Source organism: Thamnophis sirtalis, unplaced genomic scaffold (assembly GCF_051295495.1).
Source record: "Thamnophis sirtalis isolate CommonGarterSnake01/CBP01778 unplaced genomic scaffold, rThaSir2_p1.2 scaffold_7, whole genome shotgun sequence".
In the NCBI taxonomy this organism is placed as follows: Eukaryota; Metazoa; Chordata; class Lepidosauria; order Squamata; family Natricidae; genus Thamnophis; species Thamnophis sirtalis.
The window spans coordinates 96549387-96576448 of NW_028261387.1; the positions used below are offsets into that span (position 1 = coordinate 96549387).

The following is a 27062-nucleotide window of genomic DNA, read 5'->3' on the forward strand; positions in this document are numbered from 1 at the left end:
AATATTAATAATAATTAATTAATAATTATTATTAATAAAAAGTCAGAAATAGAAATCCAATCATTGACAAATACAGTCCGAGTATTCAGCACCGATATTTCAATGCAGTTTGGCATGGAAAAATGCGCCACTGTATCCATAAAAAGGGGCAAAATCACTGCATCTGAGGGAATTGAAATGCCCAATGGCCAACTAATTAAATGCAAAGAAACTGAAGCCTACAAATACTTAGGCATTCTGCAGTTGGATAACATCAAGCATGGAGAAGTAAAAACTATTGTCAGGCGAGAGTACACCAAGAGAGTTAGGAAAATTTTGAAATCTAAATTGAATGGTGGAAATACAATCAAGGCCATAAATACCTGGGCAATACCAGTTATAAGATACACAGCTGGCATAGTTAACTGGACACAAGCTGATTTGGACCTTTTGGACCGAAAAACCAGGAAACTAATGACAATGCACTACAGTTTACACCCACGTGGTGATACTGATAGACTATATCTGCCCCGAAAATCAGGTGGCAGAGGATTATTACAAGTGAAGCAAACAGTTGAAGAAGAAAAACATGCACTGGCTGATTATTTAAAAGACACTCAAGAACATCTATTAATCGAAGTAAAGAACAAAAATCTACTGAAGGCCCAACAGACAAAACAAGAATACAGAAAAGATGTGATAAAATCAAGAATGGAGAGTTGGCAGAACAAAGCACTGCATGGTCAATTTCTGGAAAAAATAAAAGATAAAGTGGACAGTGAACAAACTTGGTTATGGTTAAAAACAGGTACATTAAAGAAAGAAACAGAGTCACTAATCCTGGCTGCGCAAGAACAACCTATCCGCACAAATGCCATTAAGGCCAAAATTGAAAAATCCTCTGATGATGCCAAATGCAGACTTTGCAAAGAAGCTGATGAAACTGTTGATCACATACTCAGCTGCTGTAAAAAAATCGCGCAGACTGATTATAAATTGCGGCACAATTCAGTAGCACAAATGATCCATTGGAATTTGTGCAAAAATTATAATATCAAAACAGCAACAAACTGGTGGGAACATCAGCCTGAAAAAGTCACCGAAAATCAGATGGTCAAGATCTTGTGGGATTTCCGTATACAAACCGACAAAATACTGGCGCATAATACACCAGACATCACACTGGTTGAGAAAAATAAGGTCACAATCATAGACATCGCAATACCAGGTGATAGCAGGGTCGCCGAGAAGGAACATGAAAAAATCGCAAGATACCAGGACTTAAAAATCGAAATTCAACGACTATGGCACAAACCAGCAGTGGTAATTCCAGTGGTAATTGGCACACTGGGTGCTATTCCAAAAGCACTGGAATTACATTTAAAACAGTTAAAAATTGACAAAATCACTATCAGTCAAATAGAAAAGCCGCACTGCTTGGATCTGCACTCATATTACGAAAATACGTTACGACGTCCTAGGCCCCTGGGTGGGGCCCGACTAGTAACCAATGCCAAATCCGGCAAAACAACTGGCCGCTGTGATACAATTGTATAATAATAATAATAATTTTGGATGCTGTTGGGGACCCTGACACAAAGGGGCCGAAGAAGACACCTGAGACAAAGAGGGCAGCTACAACCGATGCTTTATTGCAGAAGAGAAGGAATGAACCGAGGGGGGGCTTGGGAGGAGGGTCTCCAGGGTAGTCCAGGACAGAAGAAGCCTCCTTGGGTCAACTGGGCACAATCCAGAAACGTGAGGCTCCAATGCAGAGAGGCCCAGGCTCCACTCAGAGAGTCCTGTGGAAAGAACCAGAGTCAGGCATGTGGTTTTAATTCACAACTGTCTTCTGCACAGCCCAAGAACTGACTGGACCTCTGGACCAGCACTGGACCTTCTCTGTCAACAGGGGGGGGGGGAATTCCAAAGATGGCTTCTTGGAGCACGTGCAGTGGTGTAAACAAATGAGCCCCCTCACTAATTGGGATAGAGACCCTCTCAGGGAGTCAGAAATCAGAGCGTCCATCTATCCGCCAAAGCCCCCGAAGGCAGGACAAGAAGCAACGGGTGGAAATTCATCAAAGAGAGACGCAACGGAGTGTTCGGAGACTACAATTGGTCCAGAACGCAGCCGCGCGAGCGATATCGGGTGTACCTAGATACACCCATGTTACACCTATCCTCCGCGAGCTGCACTGGCTTCCCATCGGTCTCCGGACACGCTTTAAGGTGCTGGTTATCACCTTTAAAGCCCTACATGGCTTAGGACCTGGATATCTCCGTGACCGCCTCCTGCCACATACCTCCCAGCGTCCGATAAGATCTCGCAGGATGGGCCTTCTCCGGGTGCCGTAGACTACACAACGTCGACTGGCGGCTCCTCGGGAGAGGGCCTTCTCTGTAGCTGCCCCGGCCCTATGGAACGATCTACCCCCCTGAGATCCGCACTCTCTCGGCCTTCCGAAAGTCTACTAAGACCTGGCTGTTCCGGCAGGCCTGGGGCTGTTGATCCTTGATTGAGTTTCAGCCCCACTAACAATTGAGTGTATGTTGTGTTCTTTTAACTTGCTTGTTCTTGTATTTTAAACTTTTTACTATTTTTAAATTGTTTTTATGTAAGCCGCCCAGAGTCCTTCGGGATTGGGCGGCATACAAATTTATTAAATCTTAATCTTAAACCTGGAATTAAGGGGGGAAATCCTGACAGTGGTAACAATTAATCAGTGAAATGGTTTCCCTCCAGAGGTGCTCCAACACTGGAGCTCTTCAAAAATAAACCTTTTTTTTTTACAATTATATGATCTCATAACTGTTATTAATAATATGTATTTATAACAATTTTTTCCCTACAGTTGACAATATACTTGAAGATTGCTTTCTTACCATCCCATAGATCCATCTTATCTTACAACGGTCCTACTTCTTCTTCCCTCCCTCCCTCTTTCCTTCCCTCGTTTCTTCTCTCCTACTCCCCTTCCTTCCCTCCCTCCTTCCCCTTCCCTCCTTCTCTCCTTCCCTCCTTCTCTCCTTCCCTCCTTCCTTCCTTCCCTCCTTTCTTTTCTCCTTCTCTCCTTCCAAAATTAAATCAGAGTCCGAGGCAAAGGATTCCTCAAAGTCCCAATTTATTAAGGACTTATCTTTATTAAGATTGCTTTCTTACCATCCCATAGATCCATCTTATCTTACAACGGTCCTACTTCTTCTTCCCTCCCTCCCTCTTTCCTTCCCTCCTTCCTTCCCTCCCTCCTTCCCCTTCCCTCCGTCTCTCCTTCCCTCTTTCCTTCCTTCCCTCCTTTCTTTTCTCCTCCCCTCCTTCTTTTCCCCCTTCCTTCCCTCCTTCCTTCCTTCCTTCCCTCCTTTCTTTTCTCCTTCCCTCCTTCTTTTCCCCCTTCCTTTCCTCCTTCCTTCCCCCTTCCTTCTCTCCTACATTCCCGCCTTCCTTCCCTCCTTTCTTCTCTCCTTCCTTCCCTCCTTTCTTCTCTCCTTCTCTCCTTCCTTCCCTCCTTCCTTCCCTCCTTCCTTCCCTCCTTGCTTCCCTCCCTCCTTGCTTCCCTCCCTCCTTCCTACCCCCCTTTCTTTTGACCGGGATGGTAGAAGGTCTCCTGCCTTGGGCAGGGGGTTAGACTAGAAGACCTCCAAGGTTTGTTCCAGCCCTAGGATTCTATGAGGCAGAGGTGATGATGGGCACCGTGTTGGGGTACCAGGGCATCTCAAGGCAAGAGGCTCCCCAAGAAGCAGGTTAGACGTGGCTGTGTATGGATCACACCAGGTGCCTCAATTCAACATGGATGCCAAGTGCCAGAGAAACAGAGGAGTTGGAAGGGACCTTGGAGGTCTTCTGGTCTAAACCTTGCTCACATTTTCCAAACCAGGCCAGGAAATGAATAATGGATGGAAACTGGGCAAGGAGAGGTTCAACCTGGAAATAAGGAGGAACTTTCTGACAAGTGAAAACCATCAACCGAAGGAACAGAAGTTGCCTTCAGATGTTGTGGCAGATTCATCACTGGAGGCTTTCAAGAAGAGACTGGAATGCCCTCTGTCAGAAATGGTGCAGGGTCTCCTGCTGGGGAGGGGGTTGGACTAGATGACCTACAAGGTCCCTTCCAACTGTGTGAATCTGTAAATCTGTAAAGCAACCCTCGATAAGGAACCACTGCTGAGCACACTTTGAATATGATTACTTTGTGTATTTCTTTTTCTGATATCAATGTCTATTCGGTTTATGGCACCGTCAGTTTTATTAAGGAAGTTATCAGATTGATGAAGAAGATAAACTGATCTACCGGGATTTACTCTTCACAACCTGTGCTTCTTGGGCTTTCAGGCTGAGTGCCCATCTGCCTCTTTATGGCCTCGTCTGGACTCTTGGAGAGTCTCAGTGCCCGGTTGATTGGGCTCATTTCATTTCATTTTTTTTTTCATTTTATTGACATTTATAGGCCGCCCTTTTCCCTAAGGGGACTCAGGGCGGCTTACATTTCATAGGAGGGGAGTGTAAGACAGGACACAAAAGAAATGTGAATAAAGGAAAATAACCAATAAAACACAACATTCATTCGGCATTCGGGCCGGGCGGGATTAGGATCTTATCCTCAGGCCTGACGGGATAGCCAGATCTTGAGGGCTGTGCGGAAGGCCTGGAGGGTGGTGAGGGTGCGAATCTCCACGGGGAGATCGTTCCAAAGCGTCGGAGCTGCAACCGAGAAGGTTCTCCTCCGCGTAGTCGCCAGTCGGCACTGACTGGCGGATGGAATTCGGAGGAGGCCTACTCTATGCGATCTGATGGGACGAAGGGAGGTAATTGGCAGAAGGCGGTCTCTCAAATAGTCAGATCCACTACCATGAAGGGCTTTATGAATGGTGAGTAGCACCTTGAAGCGCACCCGGAGATCAACAGGTAGCCAACGCAGCTCACGGAGGATCGGTGTTATGTGGGCGAACCGCGGTGCGCCCACAATCACTCACACGGCTGCATTCTGGACTAGCTGAAGTCGCCGGATGCTCTTCAAGGGCAGCCCCATGTAGAGCACATTGCAGTATTCCAGCCTAGAGATCACAAGGGCTCAAGTGACTGTTGTGAGGGCCTCCCGGTTCAGGTAGGGCCGCAACTGGCGTACCAGGCGAACCTGGGCAAATGCCCCCCTGGTCACAGCTGACAAATGGTGGTCAAAAGTCAGCTGTGGGTCCAGGAGGACTCCCAAGTTGCGGACCCTGTCTGAGGGGTATAAATTTTGACCCCCCAGCCTGATTGATGGAACGTTGGCCAAATTGTTGGGAGGGAAACACAACAGCCACTCGGTCTTGTCTAGGTTGAGTACCAGTTTGTTAGCTCTCATCCAGTCCTTAACGGCCTCAAGACCCCGGTTCATCACGTCCACCGCTTCATTGAGTTGGCACGGGGCGGACAGATACAGCTGTGTATCGTCCGCGTATTGATGGTATTTTATCCCGTGCCTCCGAATGATCTCGCCCAGCGGTTTCATGTATATGTTGAATAGTAGGGGGGATAAGACCGAACCCTGCGGCACCCCATAAGTTAGGGGCCTCGGGGACAATCTCTGCCCCCCCCCACGAACACTGACTGTGACCTGTCCGAGAGGTAGGAGGAGAACCACCGCAGAACAGTGCCTCCCACTCCCACCTCCCGCAGTCGTCGCAGAAGGATACCATGGTCGATGGTATCGAAAGCCGCTGAGAGGTCAAGGAGAACCAGGATGGACGCATGGCCTCCATCTCTGGCTCTCCAGAGATCATCGGTCAATGCGACCAAAGCGGTTTCTGTGCTGTAACCGGGCCTGAAGCCGGACTGGAAGGGGTCAAGATAGTTGGCTTCCTCCAAGGTACGCTGAAGCTGGAAGGCCACCACCTTCTCAACAACCTTCCCAACAAAGGGAAGGTTGGAGACTGGACGATAGTTATTAAGAATGGCTGGATCCAAGGATGGTTTCTTCAGGAGGGGTCTCACCACCGCCGCTTTAAGTGCGGTGGGGAACTGCCCCTCCCGAAGGGAAGCGGTAACAACCACGTGGATCCAGCCTCGTGTCACCTCACTGCTGTTGGCAACCAGCTAGGAGGGACACAGGTCCAGTATACAGGTGGAGGCGCTTACAGCTCGCATAGCCTTGTCCACATTCCCGGAGGCCACATCCTGAAACTCAACCCAGAGATGGTCTGCCAAGCTATTCCCTTGTGTCTCGGCTGGATCTGCGGGAGTGGAGTCCAGGTCCGACCGAAACCGAGCAACTTTGTCCGCCAAGAACTGGACATACTCCTTAGGAGGGAGCGGGTTATCCTAAACAGGGCGGCTGGGCAGGACTCGGCGGACACAACCAAGGTGTCAATGTGTGTTTTTTTAGTTGTCCTTAATGCCCTGATGTATTCCTTGGTGCATGCTGTCAGAAGTGCTCGGTTCGATTCGGACCTATCGGACCTCCACAAGTGCTCTAGGCGTCTCCTCCGGCACTTCATCTCCCGGAGCTCCTCGGTAAACCAAGGGGGCCTCCGGGATCTGCCGGCCCAGAGGGGCCGTAGTGGCGCAATCCGGTCAAGAGACTCTGATGCTGCCGAGTGCCAGGCAGCAACAAGGGTCTCCGCCGAACTGTGGGCGAGAGTATCAGGAATAACCCCAAGCTCCGTCTGGAACCTTAAAGGGTCCATAAGTCGCCTGGGGCGGAACCACCTGGTCGGTTCCTCCCCCCCACGGTGGGGGTTCAGCTTCCTCCTCCTCCCCCAATGTAAAGTAGGAGCAATGGGTGCCTCCTCCAGTCCTTGGACATTTGTCCCAGGCTCGGACATAAGCCCTAAAAATTCAGCCATGCCATCTTTCAGGAAGAGACTGGACTGCCATCTGTCAGAAACGGGCAGAGTTCCAAGGTCCCTTCCAACTGTGTGAATCTGTAAATCTGTAAAGCAACCCACGATAAGGAACCACTGCTGAGCACACTTTGAATATGATTACTTTGTGTATTTCTTTTTCTGATATCAATGTCTATTCGGTTTATGGCACCCTCAGTTTTATTAAGGAAGTTATCAGATCGATGAAGAAGATAAACTGATCTACCGGGATTTACTCTTCACAACCTGTGCTTCTTGGGCTTTCAGGCTGAGTGCCCATCTGCCTCTTTATGGCCTCGTCTGGACTCTTGGAGAGTCTCAGTGCCCGGTTGATTGGGCTCATTTCATTTCATATTTTTTTTCATTTTATTGACATTTATAGGCCGCCCTTTTCCCTAAGGGGACTCAGGGCGGCTTACATTTCATAGGAGGGGAGTGTAAGACAGGACACAAAAGAAATGTGAATAAAGGAAAATAACCAATAAAACACAACATTCATTCGGCATTCGGGCCGGGCGAGATTAGGATCTTATCCTCAGGCCTGACGGGATAGCCAGATCTTAAGGGCTGTGCGGAAGGTCTGGAGGGTGGTGAGGGTGCGAATCTCCACGGGGAGATCGTTCCAAAGCGTCGGAGCTGCAACCGAGAAGGCTCTCCTCCGCGTAGTCGCCAGTCGGCACTGACTGGCGGATGGAATTCGGAGGAGGCCTACTCTATGCGATCTGATGGGACGAAGGGAGGTAATTGGCAGAAGGCGGTCTCTCAAATAGTCAGATCCACTACCATGAAGGGCTTTATGAATGGTGAGTAGCACCTTGAAGCGCACCCGGAGATCAACAGGTAGCCAGCGCAGCTCACGGAGGATCGGTGTTATGTGGGCGAACCGCGGTGCGCCCACAATCACTCGCACGGCTGCATTCTGGACTAGCTGAAGTCGCCGGATGCTCTTCAAGGGCAGCCCCATGTAGAGTACATTGCAGTATTCCAGCCTAGAGATCACAAGGGCTCAAGTGACTGTTGTGAGGGCCTCCCGGTTCAGGTAGGGCCGCAACTGGCGTACCAGGCGAACCTGGGCAAATGCCCCCCTGGTCACAGCTGACAAATGGTGGTCAAAAGTCAGCTGTGGGTCCAGGAGGACTCCCAAGTTGTGGACCCTGTCTGAGGGGTATAAATTTTGACCCCCCAGCCTGATTGATGGAACGTTGGCCAAATTGTTGGGAGGGAAACACAACAGGCACTCGGTCTTGTCTAGGTTGAGTACCAGTTTGTTAGCTCTCATCCAGTCCTTAACGGCCTCAAGACCCCGGTTCATCACGTCCACCGCTTCATTGAGTTGGCACGGGGCGGACAGATACAGCTGTGTATCGTCCGCGTATTGATGGTATTTTATCCCGTGCCTCCGAATGATCTTGCCCAGCGGTTTCATGTATATGTTGAATAGTAGGGGGGATAAGACCGAACCCTGCGGCACCCCATAAGTTAGGGGCCTCGGGGACAATCTCTGCCCCCCCCCACGAACACTGACTGTGACCTGTCCGAGAGGTAGGAGGAGAACCACCGCAGAACAGTGCCTCCCACTCCCACCTCCCGCAGTCGTCGCAGAAGGATACCATGGTCGATGGTATCGAAAGCCGCTGAGAGGTCAAGGAGAACCAGGATGGACGCATGGCCTCCATCTCTGGCTCTCCAGAGATTATCGGTCAATGCGACCAAAGCGGTTTCTGTGCTGTAACCGGGCCTGAAGCCGGACTGGAAGGGGTCAAGATAGTTGGCTTCCTCCAAGGTACGCTGAAGCTGGAAGGCCACCACCTTCTCAACAACCTTCCCAACAAAGGGAAGGTTGGAGACTGGACGATAGTTATTAAGAATGGCTGGATCCAAGGATGGTTTCTTCAGGAGGGGTCTCACCACCGCCGCTTTAAGTGCGGCGGCGAAGTGCCCCTCCCGAAGGGAAGCGGTAACAACCGTGTGGATCCAGCCTCGTGTCACCTCACTGCTGTTGGCAACCAGCTAGGAGGGACATAGGTCCAGTATACAGGTGGAGGCGCTTACAGCTCGCATAGCCTTGTCCACATCCCCGGAGGCCACATCCTGAAACTCAACCCAGAGATGGTCTGCCAAGCTATTCCCTTGTGTCTCGGCTGGATCTGCGGGAGTGGAGTCCAGGTCCGACCGAAACCGAGCAACTTTGTCCGCCAAGAACTGGACATACTCCTTAGGAGGGAGCGGGTTATCCTAAACAGGGCGGCTGGGCGGGACTTGGCGGACACAACCAAGGTGGCAATGTGTGTTTTTTTTAGTTGTCCTTAATGCCCTGATGTATTCCTTGGTGCATGCTGTCAGAAGTGCTCGGTTCGATTCGGACCTATCAGACCTCCACAAGTGCTCTAGGCGTCTCCTCCGGCGCTTCATCTCCCGAAGCTCCTCGGTAAACCAAGGGGGCCTCCGGGATCTGCCAGCCCGGAGGGGCCGTAGTGGCGCAATCCGGTCAAGAGACTCTGATGCTGCCGAGTGCCAGGCAGCAACAAGGGTCTCCGCCGAACTGTGGGCGAGAGTATCAGGAATAACCCCAAGCTCCGTCTGGAACCTTAAAGGGTCCATAAGTTGCCTGGGGCGGAACCACCTGGTCGGTTCCTCCTCCCCACGGTGGGGGGTTCAGCTTCCTCCTCCTCCCCCAATGTAAAGTAGGAGCAATGGGTGCCTCCTCCAGTCCTTGGACATTTGTCCCAGGCTCGGACATAAGCCCTAAAAATTCAGCCATGCCATCTTTCAGGAAGAGACTGGACTGCCATCTGTCAGAAACGGGCAGAGTTCCAAGGTCCCTTCCAACTGTGTGAATCTGTAAATCTGTAAAGCAACCCTCGATAAGGAACCACTGCTGAGCACACTTTGAATATGATTACTTTGTGTATTTCTTTTTCTGATATCAATGTCTATTCGGTTTATGGCACCGTCAGTTTTATTAAGGAAGTTATCAGATCGATGAAGAAGATAAACTGATCTACCGGGATTTACTCTTCACAACCTGTGCTTCTTGGGCTTTCAGGCTGAGTGCCCATCTGCCTCTTTATGGCCCTGTCTGGACTCTTGGAGAGTCTCAGTGCCCGGTTGATTGGGCTCATTTCATTTCATATTTTATTTTATTTTATTGACATTTATAAGCCGCCCTTTTCCCTAAGGGGACTCAGGGCGGCTTACATTTCATAGGAGGGGAGTGTAAGACAGGACACAAAAGAAATGTGAATAAAGGAAAATAACCAATAAAACACAACATTCATTCGGCATTCGGGCCGGGCAAGATTAGGATCTTATCCTCAGGCCTGACGGGATAGCCAGATCTTAAGGGCTGTGCGGAAGGTCTGGAGGGTGGTGAGGGTGCGAATCTCCACGGGGAGATCGTTCCAAAGCGTCGGAGCTGCAACCGAGAAGGCTCTCCTCCGCGTAGTCGCCAGTCGGCACTGACTGGCGGATGGAATTCGGAGGAGGCCTACTCTATGCGATCTGATGGGACGAAGGGAGGTAATTGGCAGAAGGCGGTCTCTCAAATAGTCAGATCCACTACCATGAAGGGCTTTATGAATGGTGAGTAGCACCTTGAAGCACACCCGGAGATCAACAGGTAGCCAGCGCAGCTCACGGAGGATCGGTGTTATGTGGGTGAACCGCGGTGCGCCCACAATCACTCGCACGGCTGCATTCTGGACTAGCTGAAGTCGCCGGATGCTCTTCAAGGGCAGCCCCATGTAGAGCACATTGCAGTATTCCAGCCTAGAGATCACAAGGGCTCAAGTGACTGTTCTGAGGGCCTCCCGGTTCAGGTAGGGCCGCAACTGGCGTACCAGGAGAACCTGGGCAAATGCCCCCCTGGTCACAGCTGACAAATGGTGGTCAAAAGTCAGCTGTGGGTCCAGGAGGACTCCCAAGTTGTGGACCCTGTCTGAGGGGTATAAATTTTGACCCCCCCAGCCTGATTGATGGAACGTTGGCCAAATTGTTGAGAGGGAAACACAACAGCCACTCGGTCTTGTCTGGATTGAGTACCAGTTTGTTAGCTCTCATCCAGTCCTTAACGGCCTCAAGACCCCGGTTCATCACGTCCACCGCTTCATTGAGTTGGCACGGGGCAGACAGATACAGCTGTGTATCGTCTGCGTATTGATGGTATTTTATCCCGTGCCTCCGAATGATCTCGCCCAGCGGTTTCATGTATATGTTGAATAGTAGGGGGGATAAGACCGAACCCTGCGGCACCCCATAAGTTAGGGGCCTCGGGGACGATCTCTGCCCCCCCACCAACACTGACTGTGACCTGTCCGAGAGGACCACCGCAGAACAGTGCCTCCCACTCCCACCTCCCGCAGTCGTCGCAGAAGGATACCATGGTCGATGGTATCGAAAGCCGCTGAGAGGTCAAGGAGAACCAGGATGGACGCATGGCCTCCATCTCTGGCTCTCCAGAGATTATCGGTCAATGCGACCAAAGCGGTTTCTGTGCTGTAACCGGGCCTGAAGCCGGACTGGAAGGGGTCAAGATAGTTGGCTTCCTCCAAGGTACGCTGAAGCTGGAAGGCCACCACCTTCTCAACAACCTTCCCAACAAAGGGAAGGTTGGAGAATGGACGATAGTTATTAAGAATGGCTGGATCCAAGGATGGTTTCTTCAGGAGGGGTCTCACCATCGCCGCTTTAAGTGCGGCGGGGAAGTGCCCCTCCCGAAGGGAAGCGGTAACAACCGCGTGGATCCAGCCTCGTGTCACCTCACTGCTGTTGGCAACCAGCTAGGAGGGACATAGGTCCAGTATACAGGTGGAGGCACTTACAGCTCGCATAGCCTTGTCCACATCCCCGGAGGCCACATCCTGAAACTCAACCCAGAGATGGTCTGCCAAGCTATTCCCTTGTGTCTCGGCTGGATCTGCGGGAGTGGAGTCCAGGTCCGACCGAAACCGAGCAACTTTGTTCGCCAAGAACTGGACATACTCCTTAGGAGGGAGCGGGTTATCCTAAACAGGGCGGCTGGGCGGGACTCGGTGGACACAACCAAGGTGTCAATGTGTGTTTTTTTAGTTGTCCTTAATGCCCTGATGTATTCCTTGGTGCATGCTGTCAGAAGTGCTCGGTTCGATTCGGACCTATCGGACCTCCACAAGTGCTCTAGGCATCTCCTCCGGCGCTTCATCTCCCGGAGTTCCTCGGTAAACCAAGGGGGCCTCTGGGATCTGCCGGCCCGGAGGGGCCGTAGTGGCGCAATCTGGTCAAGAGACTCTGATGCTGCCGAGTGCCAGGCAGCAACAAGGGTCTCCGCCGAACTGTGGGCAAGAGTATCAGGAATAACCCCAAGCTCCGTCTGGAACCTTAAAGGGTCCATAAGTCGCCTGGGGCGGAACCACCCGGTCAGTTCCTCCTCCCCACGGTGGGGGGTTCAGCTTCCTCCTCCTCCCCCAATGTAAAGTAGGAGCAACAGGTGCCTCCTCCAGTCCTTGGACATTTGTCCCAGGCTCGGACATAAGCCCTAAAAATTCAGCCATGCCATCTTTCAGGAAGAGACTGGACTGCCATCTGTCAGAAACGGGCAGAGTTCCAAGGTCCCTTCCAACTGTGTGAATCTGTAAATCTGTAAAGCAACCCTCGATAAGGAACCACTGCTGAGCACACTTTGAATATGATTACTTTGTGTATTTCTTTTTCTGATATCAATGTCTATTCGGTTTATGGCACCGTCAGTTTTATTAAGGAAGTTATCAGATCGATGAAGAAGATAAACTGATCTACCGGGATTTACTCTTCACAACCTGTGCTTCTTGGGCTTTCAGGCTGAGTGCCCATCTGCCTCTTTATGGCCTCGTCTGGACTCTTGGAGAGTCTCAGTGCCCGGTTGATTGGGCTCAGCTTCCTCCTCCCCCCCCCCAATGTAAAGTAGGAGCAGGCTCGGACATAGGCCCTAAAAATTCAGCCATGCCATCTTTCAGGAAGATGAAAGGATGCCAGCCCCACGCATTTGCTCCTGGGAGGGGGGGTGGGCGAAGCCTGAGTCATTAGCAAAGCACACCATGGTCTCGCCCCTCCCTCCCTCCCCCCCCCCCCACCCTGAAGGAGCCCTTTATATTCCTGCTCTGCCAGCCCTGGAAAGAAGCTGAATTCTTGAGCAGCACCATGAAGGCCAGACTCTTCCTCCTCCTGCTCGGCGTGATCCTGCTGGGGATGATGTGGCCCATGGTCTCAGCTCAAGGTGAGTGCAGAATGCCCAAGGGGGTGCAAGAGGCCTGGGTGAGTATAGGGGGGACAGGGGTCTTGGACGAAGCTGCCAGGAGCTCCTTTGTGAACGAAGGGGAACATTTGTAGCTCAGGTTTGAATTGGGGGGTCCTTGGGGGTTCTCTGAGCTGGACTGTTTTCTGGCAGGCGTTTCATGACCCAACTAGGGAACATCAACAGTGTTAGCTGATGGTGATGATGATATTACTTAGTTTGGGTCCTAATCTGCAAGAAAACCACCAAGTTCTAAGCTCTTTAATAGCCCCTGGATCGGGGGGGAGCCTCTGCAAGCAATGAATGAAGGCCGGAAGGGGCTCCCCATCCATGTCTGGGCACACTTGTTCCAGCACACTCAAGGCCCCCATCCCATTCAGTCTGTGGATTCTGGGAGTCGCAGCCCCCAGAACATCTGGAGGACATCTGACCGATGGAGAGTCAGGTCACTGAAGGGCAGGGCAGATGCCCCCACCTCCCTCTGGGTGCAGGTGAGGCAGGGGATCTGGCTTGAGGGACCTGGTCTGGGGAAGGGAGGGGGGTTTCCTGTGCTTGACCCACAGCCAGCCCCCTTTGGATGCCACGTTGCATCAGCAGGGGTAGGCTTTGCAGGACATGATCAGAGAAGAAGATGGTCCGAAGGAGGAGATCAAAGCTCCAGCTGTTTCTCAGGTGGACCTCCAATCACACCTTCATGGCTTCATCCTCTTCAGCTCTTTAACCAGAGCTTCTGCCCTGCCCTGAGACCCAGGGAACGGCCTGAAGGACAGAGTGGGGGGGGAAGGGTTTCAGTGGTTGGCCAAAAGCAGAGGAGACCTGGGTTGTCCCATGCCACTCGGTCAGGGTCACCGTTTTCTGGACAGAGCCTTCCATCCCTCAGGTGAGGAGCGTCTGTCCCTGAGTCCTTGGCCATCTGGGTCCTTCTTGGCTGCTTGTAGGTGAAGCTTCTGCATGTCCTCCTCTTCCTCTCCATCTCAGTCCCCTTCCTGCTCCTCCAAGGGGATGGTGGCACCAAAGGGCACCTTGGAAGCCACCTGAGAACTATAAAATTGAGGATGGGGGCAGCAATGGCTCCAGAGTGGTCTCTCTCTCTCTGCCTGGCCCCTTCCAGGCCGTCTTGAGGGACCAAACCCTCATCCTTTCCATCCCCAGTGGCCAACAGCCCCAGTGAGAACTAGAGTCCCAGAGAGGACCACATTGGTAGCTTCAGGGCAAAACACCATTCCCATGTAGGATCTGGCGCAATCTTTGTGCCCATCACCTCCTCTTCTTATTCTTTCAGCCAGCAGTCTCAGGGACTGGATTCAGGGGATCTACCACTGCAGCCAGTCAAACCTCCTGGATCAACCTTCAATGGTTGCTCAGATGGAAGTAGAGTAGCTGGGAAATCCTTCCGCTTCCAGGATCCATCCGGTCACCAGGAGAGAGGCCAGAGGGAGGACTGGGAGTGTATGGAATTCCTTGGTGTGGTAGCAATTGAATATAGCAATAGCAATAGCAATAGCAGTTAGACTTATATACCGCTTCATAGGGCTTTCAGCCCTCTCTAAGTGGTTTACAGAGAGTCAGCATATTGCCCCCAACAACAATCTGGGTCCTCATTTTACCCACCTCGGAAGGATGGAAGGCTGAGTCAACCCTGAGCCGGTGAGATTTGAACCGCTGACCTGCTGATCTAGCAGTAGCCTGCAGTGCTGCATTTAACCACTGCGCCACCTTGGCTTGAACCATCCCAAGGGGCCTTTCTGGACTGGATGAGGCTCAGCTTGGCCACTGGCAGAAGCCCCCCACTGCAGAAAGCAGTTGGTGAGCCAAGACAATGAAAATGGGTTGTCTCTGTACTAAATGTTGATGGGCGTGACTCACTTAACAACCAGAGCACTTAGCAACGGACATTCCGATCTCCATTATAGTTGCATGTCCAGAACCATCTGTGCTGGGCAGGAATGTACACATTGTGCCAACTCAGACTCTGGACAGAGATGCAGCTTCACACCCATGGCTGAGATCTGGGTTGGAGGGTGTCCAGGCCAGGCAGGCCTCTCTACCAGCCACTCTATTCAATCAATCAATCAATCAATCAGAATAGAGCTGAAAGGGGCATTGGAAGTCTTCTAGTCCAAGCCCCCTGCTCAAGGAGGAGACCCCAGACCATTCCAGACAAGTGTCTGGTTTCTTCTTAAAAACCTCCAGTGTTGGAGCAGCTACAATTTTTGGAGGCAACTTCAGTTCCTCTGGTTAATTGTCCTCACCGTTAGGACGTTTCTCCTTAATTCCAAGTTGCTTCTCCCTTTGATTAGTTTCCATCCGTTGCTTCTTGTCCTGCCCTTCAGGTACTTCAGACAATAGGCTGACACACACACACACCCCTCTTCTTTGGGGCAGCCCCTCAAATACTGGAAGGCTGCTGTATCATGTCACCCCTAGTCCTCCTTTTTTCTAGAGTGGCTGTAGCCAGTTCCTTATTATTCTGTCTTTAGAGTTTTAATTCTGGAACTGGGAAAACAGTATATGTGAGTTCCCCAAAAGCTACCTTGATATCTCGAGGGCAGAGTGACCGGAGGCCCATCGGTCAAGAGTGACGTTCAACCCACAAGAAGCCCTTCCAGGAAGTTCTTGGCTTGCTTTGCTGATCACTTTCTCCTTCCAAGAGAATCAGCTGCCCTTGACCAGATCCTAACTGATAAAGAAGGTTGGATTAAGGAAGTGAATCATCAGAGAAATCTGCCTGGTCACGCTGGAGGCTTGGACGTTAAAGGAACATAAATCTGAACAGAGGTCTCTTGGATTGGAAACAATGTGGATTTTAGAAGCCCTGAGCAAGGATAAGAGAGCCATCAGAGAATACAGAAGGACAGAGTTGGAAGGGACCTTGGAGGTCTTCTAGTCCAACCCCTTTCTCAAGCAGGAGACCATAAACCAGGGGTGTCCAGCCTTGGAACTTTAAGACTGGTGGACTTCATCTCTAAGAAGTCTAAATCTACCAGAAATTAGCAAGATTGGCTCAGATGGTTGGGCCGAGTCTTCTCCCACAAGAGGAAACGTGTCCCAAGAGGAAATTGTGAAAACAGGATGATGAGGCAGGAATGAAGTTTGAGAAAGATAGAAACAAGAAATATTTAGTGACCAATAGAACATTTGCAGCTCGGGGGTGAACTGTGGGGTCCTTGGGGCCCTCAGAGCTTGGTGGTTTTGTTGGAAATGTTACCCATTACCCAACTAGGGAATGTCATCAGTGCTGGAAGGGAGTGGGGTGTGCTGAGAGGAGGAAGAGGAGGAGGAGGAGGAGGAGGAAGGAAGGAAGGAAGGAAGGAAGGAAGGAAGGAAGGAAGGAAGGAAGGAAGGAAGGAAGGAAGGAGGACGGTGGGGTTCTTGGTGCTCTCTGAACTTGGTTTTCATAGAGAGTCCAACTAGGGAATGTCATCAGTGCTACAAATGAGTGGGGTTTGCAGGGAGGAGGAAGAGGAGGACTATGGGAACCTTAATGATGGCTGACCTTGCTTGTTTTCTTCCAGATGTTTCCTTATCTAACTACGAAAGTGCTAGGAGAGAGTGGGATTTGTGAGGGGGGGGGAGGAAGAGCAGGAGGAGGAGGAGGAGGAGGAGGAGGAGGACTGTGGGGTTCGGTGCTCTCTGAGCTTGGTGGTTTTCTTGCATAAGTTTCATTACGAAACTAGTAACATGATGCCTTGTTTGGAAATGTCTGCAAGAAAACCACCAAGTTCGGAGTGTGCCAAGATCCCATATTTTGGTACTTGGAGGGAGTTTAAGTTTCTAGAGAGGGACAAATGGCCTTGTTTGGAAATGTCTGCGCTGGGTGCCCCGTGTCGGTTGCTGGCTCCTGTCCAGATGAACACAGACAAGGCTTGAAAGCCCCAGGTGGCTCACAGGCAGCTGTTTAAGGGGGGGTGGCCCCACTCTCCCCCCCCCCAGTTGCAGGCCCCACCTGGAATTTCTGCCGCAGAGGCTGAAGCAGGCTGGGCTGCCTTGAGTCCGGGTAGCCTTCTTGCCAGAAGAGTAAGGGTTATGTCCTCGACTTACGACCAGCCGCAAGTCCTCAACATACGATTGACAGCCCGGCAACCAGGGGCTTGCGCCTATTGGCTAAGATGCACCGGGCTGGGAGGGGCCTTTCAGCTGTATCGCTATTGGCTGCCCTGCTTGACGGCTCCTGTATCAATAGCTCTCACGGTGCTGAACTGTACATAGTTGAGTTTTACCTTGTTCCTGTTAATAAATGGCTGCTCCAGCTACCTGGGCTGTCCGCGCCTCTTCCGCCAACCCAGAACCTGAGAGTAAGAAACCCCCAGCCTCACTTCTAAGAGAATGGAGGGGTTTTTTTGTGGGCTCTTTAAGGCTCGGTGTGCCCAGTGCCCAGATTGGGCCAGTCTGCCTGCTCCCTCAGACTCTGGAGCAGGCAGAAAAGGAGCAGCTGCAGAGAGCAGGTGTGAATGAGCTGGGGTCAGACCCCAATTATGCTCCCCACCATGTCAAATATGGGGGGAGGGGACAGGGGTGAAATCCAGCAGGTTCTGGAGACAGTAGTGGAAATTTTGAGTAGTTTGGAGAACCGGCAAATGCCACCTCTGGCTGGCCATGCCCCATCTATTATCTGCCTCCTGAGTCCCAGCTGATTGGGAGGGAATGGGGATTTTGCAGTAACCTTCCCTTGCCACGCCCACCATGCCACGCCCACAGAACCAATGGTAAAAACAATTGAATCCCACCACTGACTCTAACCACTGCACCACCGTAGCTCTCATCCTTCAAGAACATTATTTTCTTCTGAACATCCTTTGAGAAAACCAGGACTGCCCTGGCCACGCTCTCTTCCTTAGGCTTGGGGTGAGGCCCCCCTGGAGAACCGGCAAATGCCACCTCTGGCTGGCCACGCCCCATCTATTCTCTGCCTCCCGAGTCCCAGCTGATTGGGAGGGAATGGGGATTTTGCAGTATCCTTCCTAGGCCACGCCCACCAAGCCACGCCCACAGAACAGGTAGTAGAAAAAGTTGAATTTCCTCGCTGCAGGGCCACCATCTCACACACCCCTCTTAATTTTTTTTTAACTTTTGTAATATGTGTGGTGTTTTTTTTAATGTTGTATGCCGCCCTGAGTCCTTGGGAGAAGGGCGGCATATAAATCCATAAACCAAACCAAACCTCTGGGTGGTCCTGCTCTTGCAGCTCCTTCCTGCTCTGCCAAGAGTGTCCGGGTGAAGGCGCTGCGGGTTCTTCTGGGCTGGGACTTTGCAGGCCTCCTCTGCTTTCTGTCTTGTCCTCCCCCCCCCCACCCACCCAGGGAGGACTTCTCAGCTCACGCTGTTCTCCTCTCCTTGCAGTCAAACCTGGGAACTGCCCAAATGTGAACGTGCCCATCCCACCTCTGGGTCTTTGCAGAACCACGTGCGCCACGGATTCCGACTGTTCAGGCGACATGAAGTGCTGCAAAAATGGCTGCGGGCATATGACTTGCTCAAACACCGTTTCAGGTGAGCGAATTAGTTCATGGGACACGAATGGAAGGGGAAGTCTGGGGGGCAAAGAACCCCCTTGCCAGAGAGCAGAACCTCTCCGCCTCCAGCTCAGCAGAAGCCCCTCTCCCCAGACAGGGTCCTCTGCAGGGACACCAACCCAGAGCCTGGCCCCACCAGCAGGATGCAGGACAGAGGGAAGCAAACCCCCACAAGGGAAAAGAGATCCGGGGGAAGGAGAGAGACGATCTGGAGAAAAGGAAGATTCGGAGGGACGTGATAGAAGTCTTCCAGTATTTGAGGGGCTGCCACAAAGAAGAGGGGGGTGGGTCAACTTATTTTCCAAAGCACCACAAAACCGTGGACGACAAAAGCGCGTATGTGATGTCATCACAGCGCGACGAAAAAGATCGAAAAATGTAAAAATAAAGCCAAAACCTTACCCTAACCCCCCCAAACCTAACCCTAAACCTAACTCTAAACGTAACGCTAACGCTCTAAACCTAACCCTAACCCTTAACCTAAACCTTACCTTTATGTGAATCGGCTTGCTTTAATTTTAATTTTTATTTCAATTTTTCGATCTTTTTTGTCGCACTGTGATGACGTCACATACGCGATTTCATCGACCGCGCTTTTGTGGAACGCGGTTTTGACGGGTCACGCCTGAAGACAAGGCCAAAAAAAGAAAGAGTCTCAGAATTAATAGAACTACAGGGTTGGAAGGGACCTTGGAGGTCTGCTAGTCCAGCCCCCTTCTGGAGCAGGAGACCCTATACCATTACAGGCAAGTGGCTGTCCAGTCTCTTCTTAAAGACCTCCCGTGATGGAGCACCCACGACTTCTGGAAGCAGGTCGTTCCACTGATTAATTGTCCCTCACTGTTATTAAAGTCCTCCTTATTTCTAGGTTGCTTTTCTCCTTGATTAGTTCCCGTCTGTTGTTGTTTCTTGCAACTTTGGAGAAGAGATTTGACACTCCCCCTCCTCCTCCTCCTCTGTGGCAATCCCTGAAATTACTGGGAGACTTCTGTCCTGTCACCCCTGACCCTTTTTTTCTCTAGACTAGCCAGGCCCAGTTCCTGCAACTGTTCTTCCTATGTTTTAGCCTCCTAAGTCCCTAATCCTCCTGGTTGCTCTTCTCTGCACTTTCTCCAAAGCCTCAACATCTTTTTTCATATTGGGGTGAGCGAAACTGGATGCCGTATTAGGCTTTCTTTCTCCTTTCTTCTGCAGATGAAGCTTACGCCAACCCCTTCCCAGGACGCTGAAGAAGTGACCGTGAGCCTCTCTGCCTCCTTCCTGCCCAAGCCCAGCCCACCCTCCATGCCGGAGAACCTCCACCCCTCCCCTCTTTCTCAGTAAAGCTCTCGTTTCACCCAGCAGCTTCTGAATCTTGTGGTTTTTTTAACCGACGGCTTGGCCAACCTTCCCTTTGGCAGCAGGGCCCCCTTCTCCACTTAGCTCTGACCAGGGTGGGAGGGAGAACAATTGGACCCTCCCCTGGTGTCAGAGCCACTCATGGATAGTTGAGAGCAACAACATTATTGACATCTGCCTAAGTTACAAGAATCTCCTTGGCCATTGGAAACAGCCAGATTGTCAGGGTTCCGACTGAGGGCCCTCATCAAATCATGAGCCTCGAGCCAAGCTTCAAAAGAAATCCAGTTATTTATTAGGAGCTTCATGTTGGCAAGTTCCAAGGGAAGCCAACTCCGACCCCATGTAATTTATGTCCTGGCTCTGACCCTGTTCCCCCCCCCCACCTCCCCACAAGGTTTGTCATCAGTCACATTCTCCAGGAAGCAATTCGAGGGTCGTAGAGATCTCTCCCTCCGGCCACTGTGGGTAACCCCAGAGATGGCCTTGAGAGAGGGATGGCTGGACGTGCTGCAGTACTCCTCGCTGCAGCTGCAAAGTTTGCATTTCCCATCCCCCTTTGCCCAAGGCCTCTCGAGAGCAGGCCCGGGATGGTTTGCGAGTTGCACAGAGAAGGTTGGATGGAACTCAGGGCGGCTCAGGTGGTGCCTCTTGTGGCTGCACAAGGACCCCGAGGGAGAAAACCAAAAGGACAGCTAAGAATACGACAAATAAAACAGAAGGATGATTTGACCCAGGGAATAAATATTCAATTATCAAAGAAGGTGAAGTACCTAGGGATCTATTTGATGGCAATTAATTAAGGACGAGGATTATATATTATATATTATGATGATTATATTAAATTACTAAACCAACTAAAGGCAGACCTGGAGAGATGAACGATCAGTAAACCCGCCTTTATGGGCAGAGTAGCGGCATTACAAAATGAATGTTTTGCCAAAACTGCTTCCCCTATTCCAAAATGTACCTATAAAATTAGAGAGAAAATATTTTGATAAGTAGAATAAAATTGTGTTGAAATTTATATGACGGGGGGAAAAGTCAAGAATTAAACTGAAACAGTTTACAGGAGGCCAAAGGAAGAGGAGGATTTGGTTTGCCTGTTTGGAAACTATATTACCAAGCCGCAATGATCACCTGGGTTAATGAATGGATTACTCTAAGAAACAAGGGATTATTAACTTTAGAAGGCCATGATTATCCAAGCAGGATGGCATGTATTCCTCTGGCATGAAAGATGTAAAGGACGCCAGTACTTCCAAAGACACTATATCAGTGATGGATTTCTGCCGGTTTGCACCGGATCTGGTTCGCACCGGATCGGGAGAACCGGGTGGTGAAATGGACCTGGAAGAAACTTCCAGAACGCCTGCCCTGGCCCTGTCACTCCATGCTCACCTCACCCGCTGGAGAGATCCACCAGACAGCAGAGGCAAGCTCAGGAGTTTTCTCCTGGATTCCCTCTGTCCTGCCTTCTCCGATCTCCCTAATTTCGGCCCTTAATCCTCCAGTTGTCTATTTTGGGGGGGGGGGTTTCCCCTCTCTCCCTCCCTTTCATAGGAGTTCCAAAAATTGCCACATGGCTTGGGGATGATAGCAATAGCAGTAGACTTATATACCGCTTCATAGGCCTTTCAGCCCTCTCTAAGCGGTTTACAGAGAGTCAGCATATTGCCCCACAATCTGGGTCCTCATTTTACCCACCTCGGAAGGATGGAAGGCTGAGTCAACCCTGAGCCGGTGAGATTTGAACCGCTGAACTGCTGATCTAGCAGTAGCCTGCAGTGCTGCATTTAACCACTGCGCCACCTCGGCTCTTGATGGTCATGATGGTCATGTGACTGAGTGTGCATGTGTGATGTCAAGTTGGCCAATACCCGCCCAGTCACATGATTGCCGAGCCACGCCCACAAAATAGGCCACACCCAAAGAATAGGTTTTAAAAAATTTGAAACCCACCACTGCACTATATACAACAGGCGCATTGGGGATATGGAACAAAATTTTAAAAACAGAATTACTGTATAGAGAAATACCGATCTGGCTCTCCATTCTAGAAGCAGCGGTAAATCCAAACCTTATCAATTGGGGGAGGGGATTGTGACATATAAATATATATGACATGAACAGGGGGGGGGTTAAAAACAAGTCTGCAACTAAAAGAACAAGGGGTAGAGTTGGAATGGAGGTTCGTACTTACACATTTAATCAAGCTACAGGGAAGACATGAAAATGTGGGGCATCAATAGAGGTTCAACAACACTAGATAATCTCTTATTGGGGACAGAGGAGAAAGGATTAAAGCAATGTACAAATATTTACTAGATTACAAGATGGAGGAGGAGAGAGTTAAAGGGACAATGGTAGCACGGGGAAGGAATTTGGGGTACAATATCGAAGTGGAAAAATGGGGGAAATTGTGGGGAAGGAATAAGAAATTAATCTGTCCACATCGCATATAGAGAATCTATAGGAAATGTTTATAGGTGGCACTTAGGCTAGCCAAAATGTATAAAAATGTATCACCTAATGGCTGGAATGTGTCCAAAATACCGGGCACCTCCTACCACATGTGGTGGACATGTAGAAAGGCAAAAGGCTACTGGCGAAAGATTCAAATGTGGTTGGAAGGAATGACCGGACAGAAATTGGGATTTAAATCTGAATGATTCGTATTAGGAATGATAAAAGAAGGTCAAAGTAAAGGGTTAAGATATTTAACATTACATATCATAACAGCATCGAAAATAGTTTATGCCCAGCAATGGAAGAGAGACAACATACCTCTAGAAAGGGAAATAATAAAGGAAATATGAGACTGTGCAGAATGCGATAGACTAACACTGGAATTAAAAAACAGAGGAGAGACTCCAAGCTAAATCCCCACTTGACCCCTCCTTCCAGCCTGCCTGGCAGTTTCACAACACCTGATTATCCCTTCCAGCCCCAAACGTCTCTTTTGAAATTGAAGGTTGTGCTCTGAAATGTCCCAAATGTAAGATGAAAAAGTCAAGCTGGCTGTTTGACGGAGCCCTCTGGTTGATCCAGAGATCCTCCCGCTGTGATGGAAGCAAGAGAGGCACCTGATGAGGAAGGGCAAGGAGAGGTTATGGATGCCCCTCTAAATCTCTTCATCCTTAGGTAGCAGGGAATTGCCCACCTAGCAGTTCGAAAGCATGCGAATGTGAGTAGAAAAATGGGTACCACTTCAATTGGAAAGTAACAGCGTTCCGTGTACCTTTGGCATAAAGCAGGGCTGGGTTTCGACCGGTTCGCATCGGTCCGTGCGATCCAGTTGGTCGCCGAACCCGGAAGTAAGTAACTTCCGGGAACGGCGAAGCCCCCCCCCCCGCGCCTGCACCCGCCCGCACACCCGCGCCCGCTCCTTACCCGGTTTTTTCAAATTTCGCGCTTTCCACGCATGCGCAGAACGCCTGCGCGATCCTCCAGGAGCAGCTGGAGCATCGCGCAGACGCTAGTACGCATGTGCGCGCCGCGCGCGTGCACGCGCGCTGCGTGCGTGAGGACGCCGCCGGCCTTGTTCCAACCGATCCGGTTGGAACGGGGCGAGAAACCCACCCCTGGCATAAAGTCATGCTGGCCACATGATCACGGAAGCGTCTTTGGGCAAGAAACAGAGACGAGCATCACCCCCAGAGTTGGACACGACTGGACAGGGAAACCATGTTTTTTTCTCTTGTCTTGTACGTCACCCAGACATGGAAGGCCAATACTTTAAACCACTGCCTCAAAATCCACTCAAGAACAGCTGGAGGGCACTAGATGAGGCTACGTCTCGAGTGGGCATCCTGCCAAAATTTTCTTTTTCACCACTACAAAAACCCCTCTGCGTGTTCTCTTTTCATGCACCACCAGGGGGCAGCAAGTGACCAGTTTCTCTTGCCTTGAGACTCATCAGACACAGGCAGCCAAATGTTAGGGCGAAATCCTTGCCTGGGACCCCCCCATGCGTGGGCACCCCCGCTTTTAAAAAAATATAAAATTTTATTAAACTTATGGATGTATAAAATGCTCCCTTTCCTTTAGGGCAGACCATAAAGACCGACTTGGTGGCTCTGCTCCAGGGGGGGTAAACTGGGGGAAGCTGGTGTGCAAATGGCCATGAAATGGAATCCCCTCCCCCTCAGCTGAGTGTGCAAGAAACCGCAAAGGAGACGGACATCCACTGTGGATGTGTGAAGAAGAGAAAGGAGGGGGATGGCCGGGCGGTGGGGAGATGATTGAAGGACGAGGAGGAGGAGGCGTGGGAATCTGCTTTGGAGTGACCTCCCGGCTGTTCTGTTCCAGGAGGGGGCGCTGCAGCTGTTAGTTGGACTCTGGCAAAGGCTTGAAGCTTCCCCGATGCCCCCCCCCTCCGGTTCTCCCTGCTTCTCCCTGCACTTTTAAGTGGAAACTGAGGAGTGGAGAGAGAAAGTAGATGCTTTTTCTCTCTGCTGAGAAGTTAAAAGATGAATAACTTCCATGTTGAGAAAGTTATTGGTGGCTTTATAAAAAGGTGGCATGCAAAGGTGATTTTGGGTGGACAATTGTAATATCACGTGTGTAAAAGAGATGCGTATCTCCCTGCATAAGAAGCCCTAGTTTTCCTGCCATTCTGGGTGTGCCCCCTCCCCGATTTCTTTTTATTCTGCTGCCTCTTTTTCTCCCTCTTCTGCTTCATTACAGAAAAGCAGAAAACTCTCTCTGAGTTGCCTCCTTGTCTCCAGCCAGACCATCCATGTGGAGCCACCCCAGAGTAGCAGAGTCTCCATTTCTATCCCAGACTTACTCTGGAGTAAACCCTCTTCTGAGAGAGGCTTCCCCTGCGCATTCTCTCTGGAAAGCCACATCAGGGAACAATGCGCTGCCTCTCAGCCCCTCTTCCTCTGACAAGGCAGGGGAGGGAGCACAGGTCAAGGTGGGGAGGGGAACCCCCAAAGTATCAGGCCTGCAGCCCTCTTTTCCTTTGGGCCTTTGGCCTGCCACACTTTCTATTATCCTACTATGCATTTTCTACAGTGGGAAAATGGGAGAGGGGATTGTACGGAGTTAGATGATATGTAGCCATAACAACATTCTTTCTAGAAAGTCAAGGTCATCTTTGTCTCTGCACCTGACCGGAACTGGATGGGTGGAAGCTGCCAGCGTGGCAGTGGAAGATTGGACCATGGGATGGACTGGTGGGTGTGGGGGCAAGATCCTGGCCTTTCAACTGGTGGGGGGGGGGAGCCGGGAAGCTTTCAGATTCGGGTTTTCCCAGATGTGCCAACGTGGCTCTCTTCATAAATTGGAACTTTGAGGAATCCTTTGCCTTGGACTCTGATTTACTTTTGGATGCTGTTGGGGACCCTGACACAAAGGGGCCGAAGAAGACACCTGAGACCAAGAGGGCAGCTACAACCAATGCTTTATTGCAGAAGAGAAGGAATGAACTGAGAGTGGGCTTGGGGGGAGGGTCTCCAGGGTGGTCCAGGACAGAAGAAGCCTCCTTGGGTCAACTTGGTGTACTGGGCACAATCCAGAAAAGTGAGGCTCCAATGCAGAGGGGCCCAGTCTCCACTCAGAGAGTCCTGTGAAAAGAACCGGAGTCAGGCATGTGGTTTTAGTCCAAAACTGTCTTCTGCACAGCCCAAAAACTGACTGGACCTCTGGACCAGCACTGGACCTTCTCTGTCAACAGGGGGGGGGGAATTCCAAAGATGGCTTCTTGGAGCACGTGCAGTGGTGTAAACAAATGAGCCCCCTCACTAATTGGGATAGAGACCCTCTCCAGGAGTCAGAAATCAGAGCTTCAAGCTGGCTCAGCTAATCAGCCATGGGGACCAGAGGAGGTTTGGTGGGCACGTTCCAGGTCCCTTCCTTTACACATTGCCACCTTGCAGGTCCTCAGAAACATGCCTTTCCTGTGGCAGACCCTACTCTATGGAGCACTCTTCCCCTGAGACCCAACAGCCCTCCACACGGACACTTCCAGAGTGAGGTGATTAACACCACATTCTTCCCCAAAACATTGGGATGGGGGAGCTCAGAGAGAAATGAATGTGGGAGTGACATCAGGGAAGTGGGATGGTGGCACCAGGTTCTTCTGGCATTTCTGTCTGTCTGTCTATCGCTCTGTCTCTCATCTATCCATCCATCCATCCATCTAATCATATTTGCCTGCCTGCCTACTAACTATCTATCTATCTATCTATCTATCTATCTATCTATCTATCTATCTATCTATCTATCTCTATCTATCTATCTATCTATCTATCTATCTATCTATCTATCTATCTATCTCTATCTATCTATCTCTATCTATCTATCTATATCTATCTATCTATCTATCTATCTATATCTCTATCTATCTATCTATCTATCTATCTATCTATCTAACTATCTATCTATCTATCATCTATACTCTCTATCTATCTATCCATCCATCCATCCATCCATCTATCCATCCATCTCTCTCTCTCTTCTATCTATCTATCTATCTATCTATCTATCTATCTATCTATCTATCTATCTATCTATCTATCTATCTATCTGACTATCTATCTCTACCATCTATACTATCTATCTATCTCTATCTATCTATTCATCCAGAATTGGACCCCCTCTTGAGGCTCAGCTAAGAGAGACCACCGCCCTCCCCCCACCCTCTCTCTCCATCCTTCTGAGGTGGGACTGGTCTCCACTGCCTGGTCTTTCATGGGTGGAGAAGACCTGGATGGTCTCCTTTCCTCACCATCATATTTGGGGCTTGGCTCATCCAAGGACAGATCCAAGAAGGACGGAAGCTCCCAGAGAGATTCCAGAGAGGTCCACTTGGATCCACTCCATGCTGGGATCCATGAAGCTCAATGCTCTTACCTTAGACAGGATCCATGCACTGTATGGTGCAAGCATAATTGCAGCACTTCCGAGCCCCACCACACTGCCAGTCGCCCTGACACTTCACGTCACAGGTAGTGAAGAGGCCTTTGGGTGCTTGGGGACACGTGCCAGGTTTCACAGCGACTAAATAGAACAACGCAGGAGTTAATGTTCCGCTTTGTTTCATGCTGGTTTGTTATGCTGAACGACTCAAACAAAGAAGAGTTCAAGCATCAGAACATCAATGCTTCCCTCGTAGTCTTGCCTATTGATTCTTTTAG

At 50.5% G+C, this 27062-nt stretch overlaps 1 protein-coding gene and 1 long non-coding RNA gene across 4 annotated transcripts in view; one reads left to right on the forward strand and one right to left on the reverse strand.

Annotated features, from left to right (window-relative positions):
- The window catches only part of LOC148044823 (waprin-Phi1-like), a 58938-nt gene extending 39016 nt beyond the window's left edge, over nt 1-19922 (forward strand). For 2 of the 3 annotated variants that reach the window (XM_087720684.1, XM_087720681.1), the window contains 2 exons: nt 18407-18556; nt 19774-19922. In XM_087720684.1, the coding sequence (XP_087576810.1) occupies nt 18407-18556; nt 19774-19808 (185 nt within the window). In that variant the 3' untranslated portion in view covers nt 19809-19922. Of the gene's footprint in view, nt 1-12906; nt 13049-18406; nt 18557-19773 lie in introns of those variants that run through there. The other variant, XM_087720683.1, reaches the window with a different exon arrangement.
- A 5388-nt stretch (nt 19923-25310) lies between these two features.
- Nucleotides 25311-26921, reverse strand: LOC148044824 (uncharacterized). Its single transcript, XR_015697378.1, has 2 exons — nt 26779-26921; nt 25311-25490 (listed from the first exon to the last, which is right to left on the reverse strand). It is a non-coding gene; the product is annotated as an uncharacterized LOC148044824 (long non-coding RNA).
- Between the last annotated feature and the right edge of the window lie 141 nt (nt 26922-27062).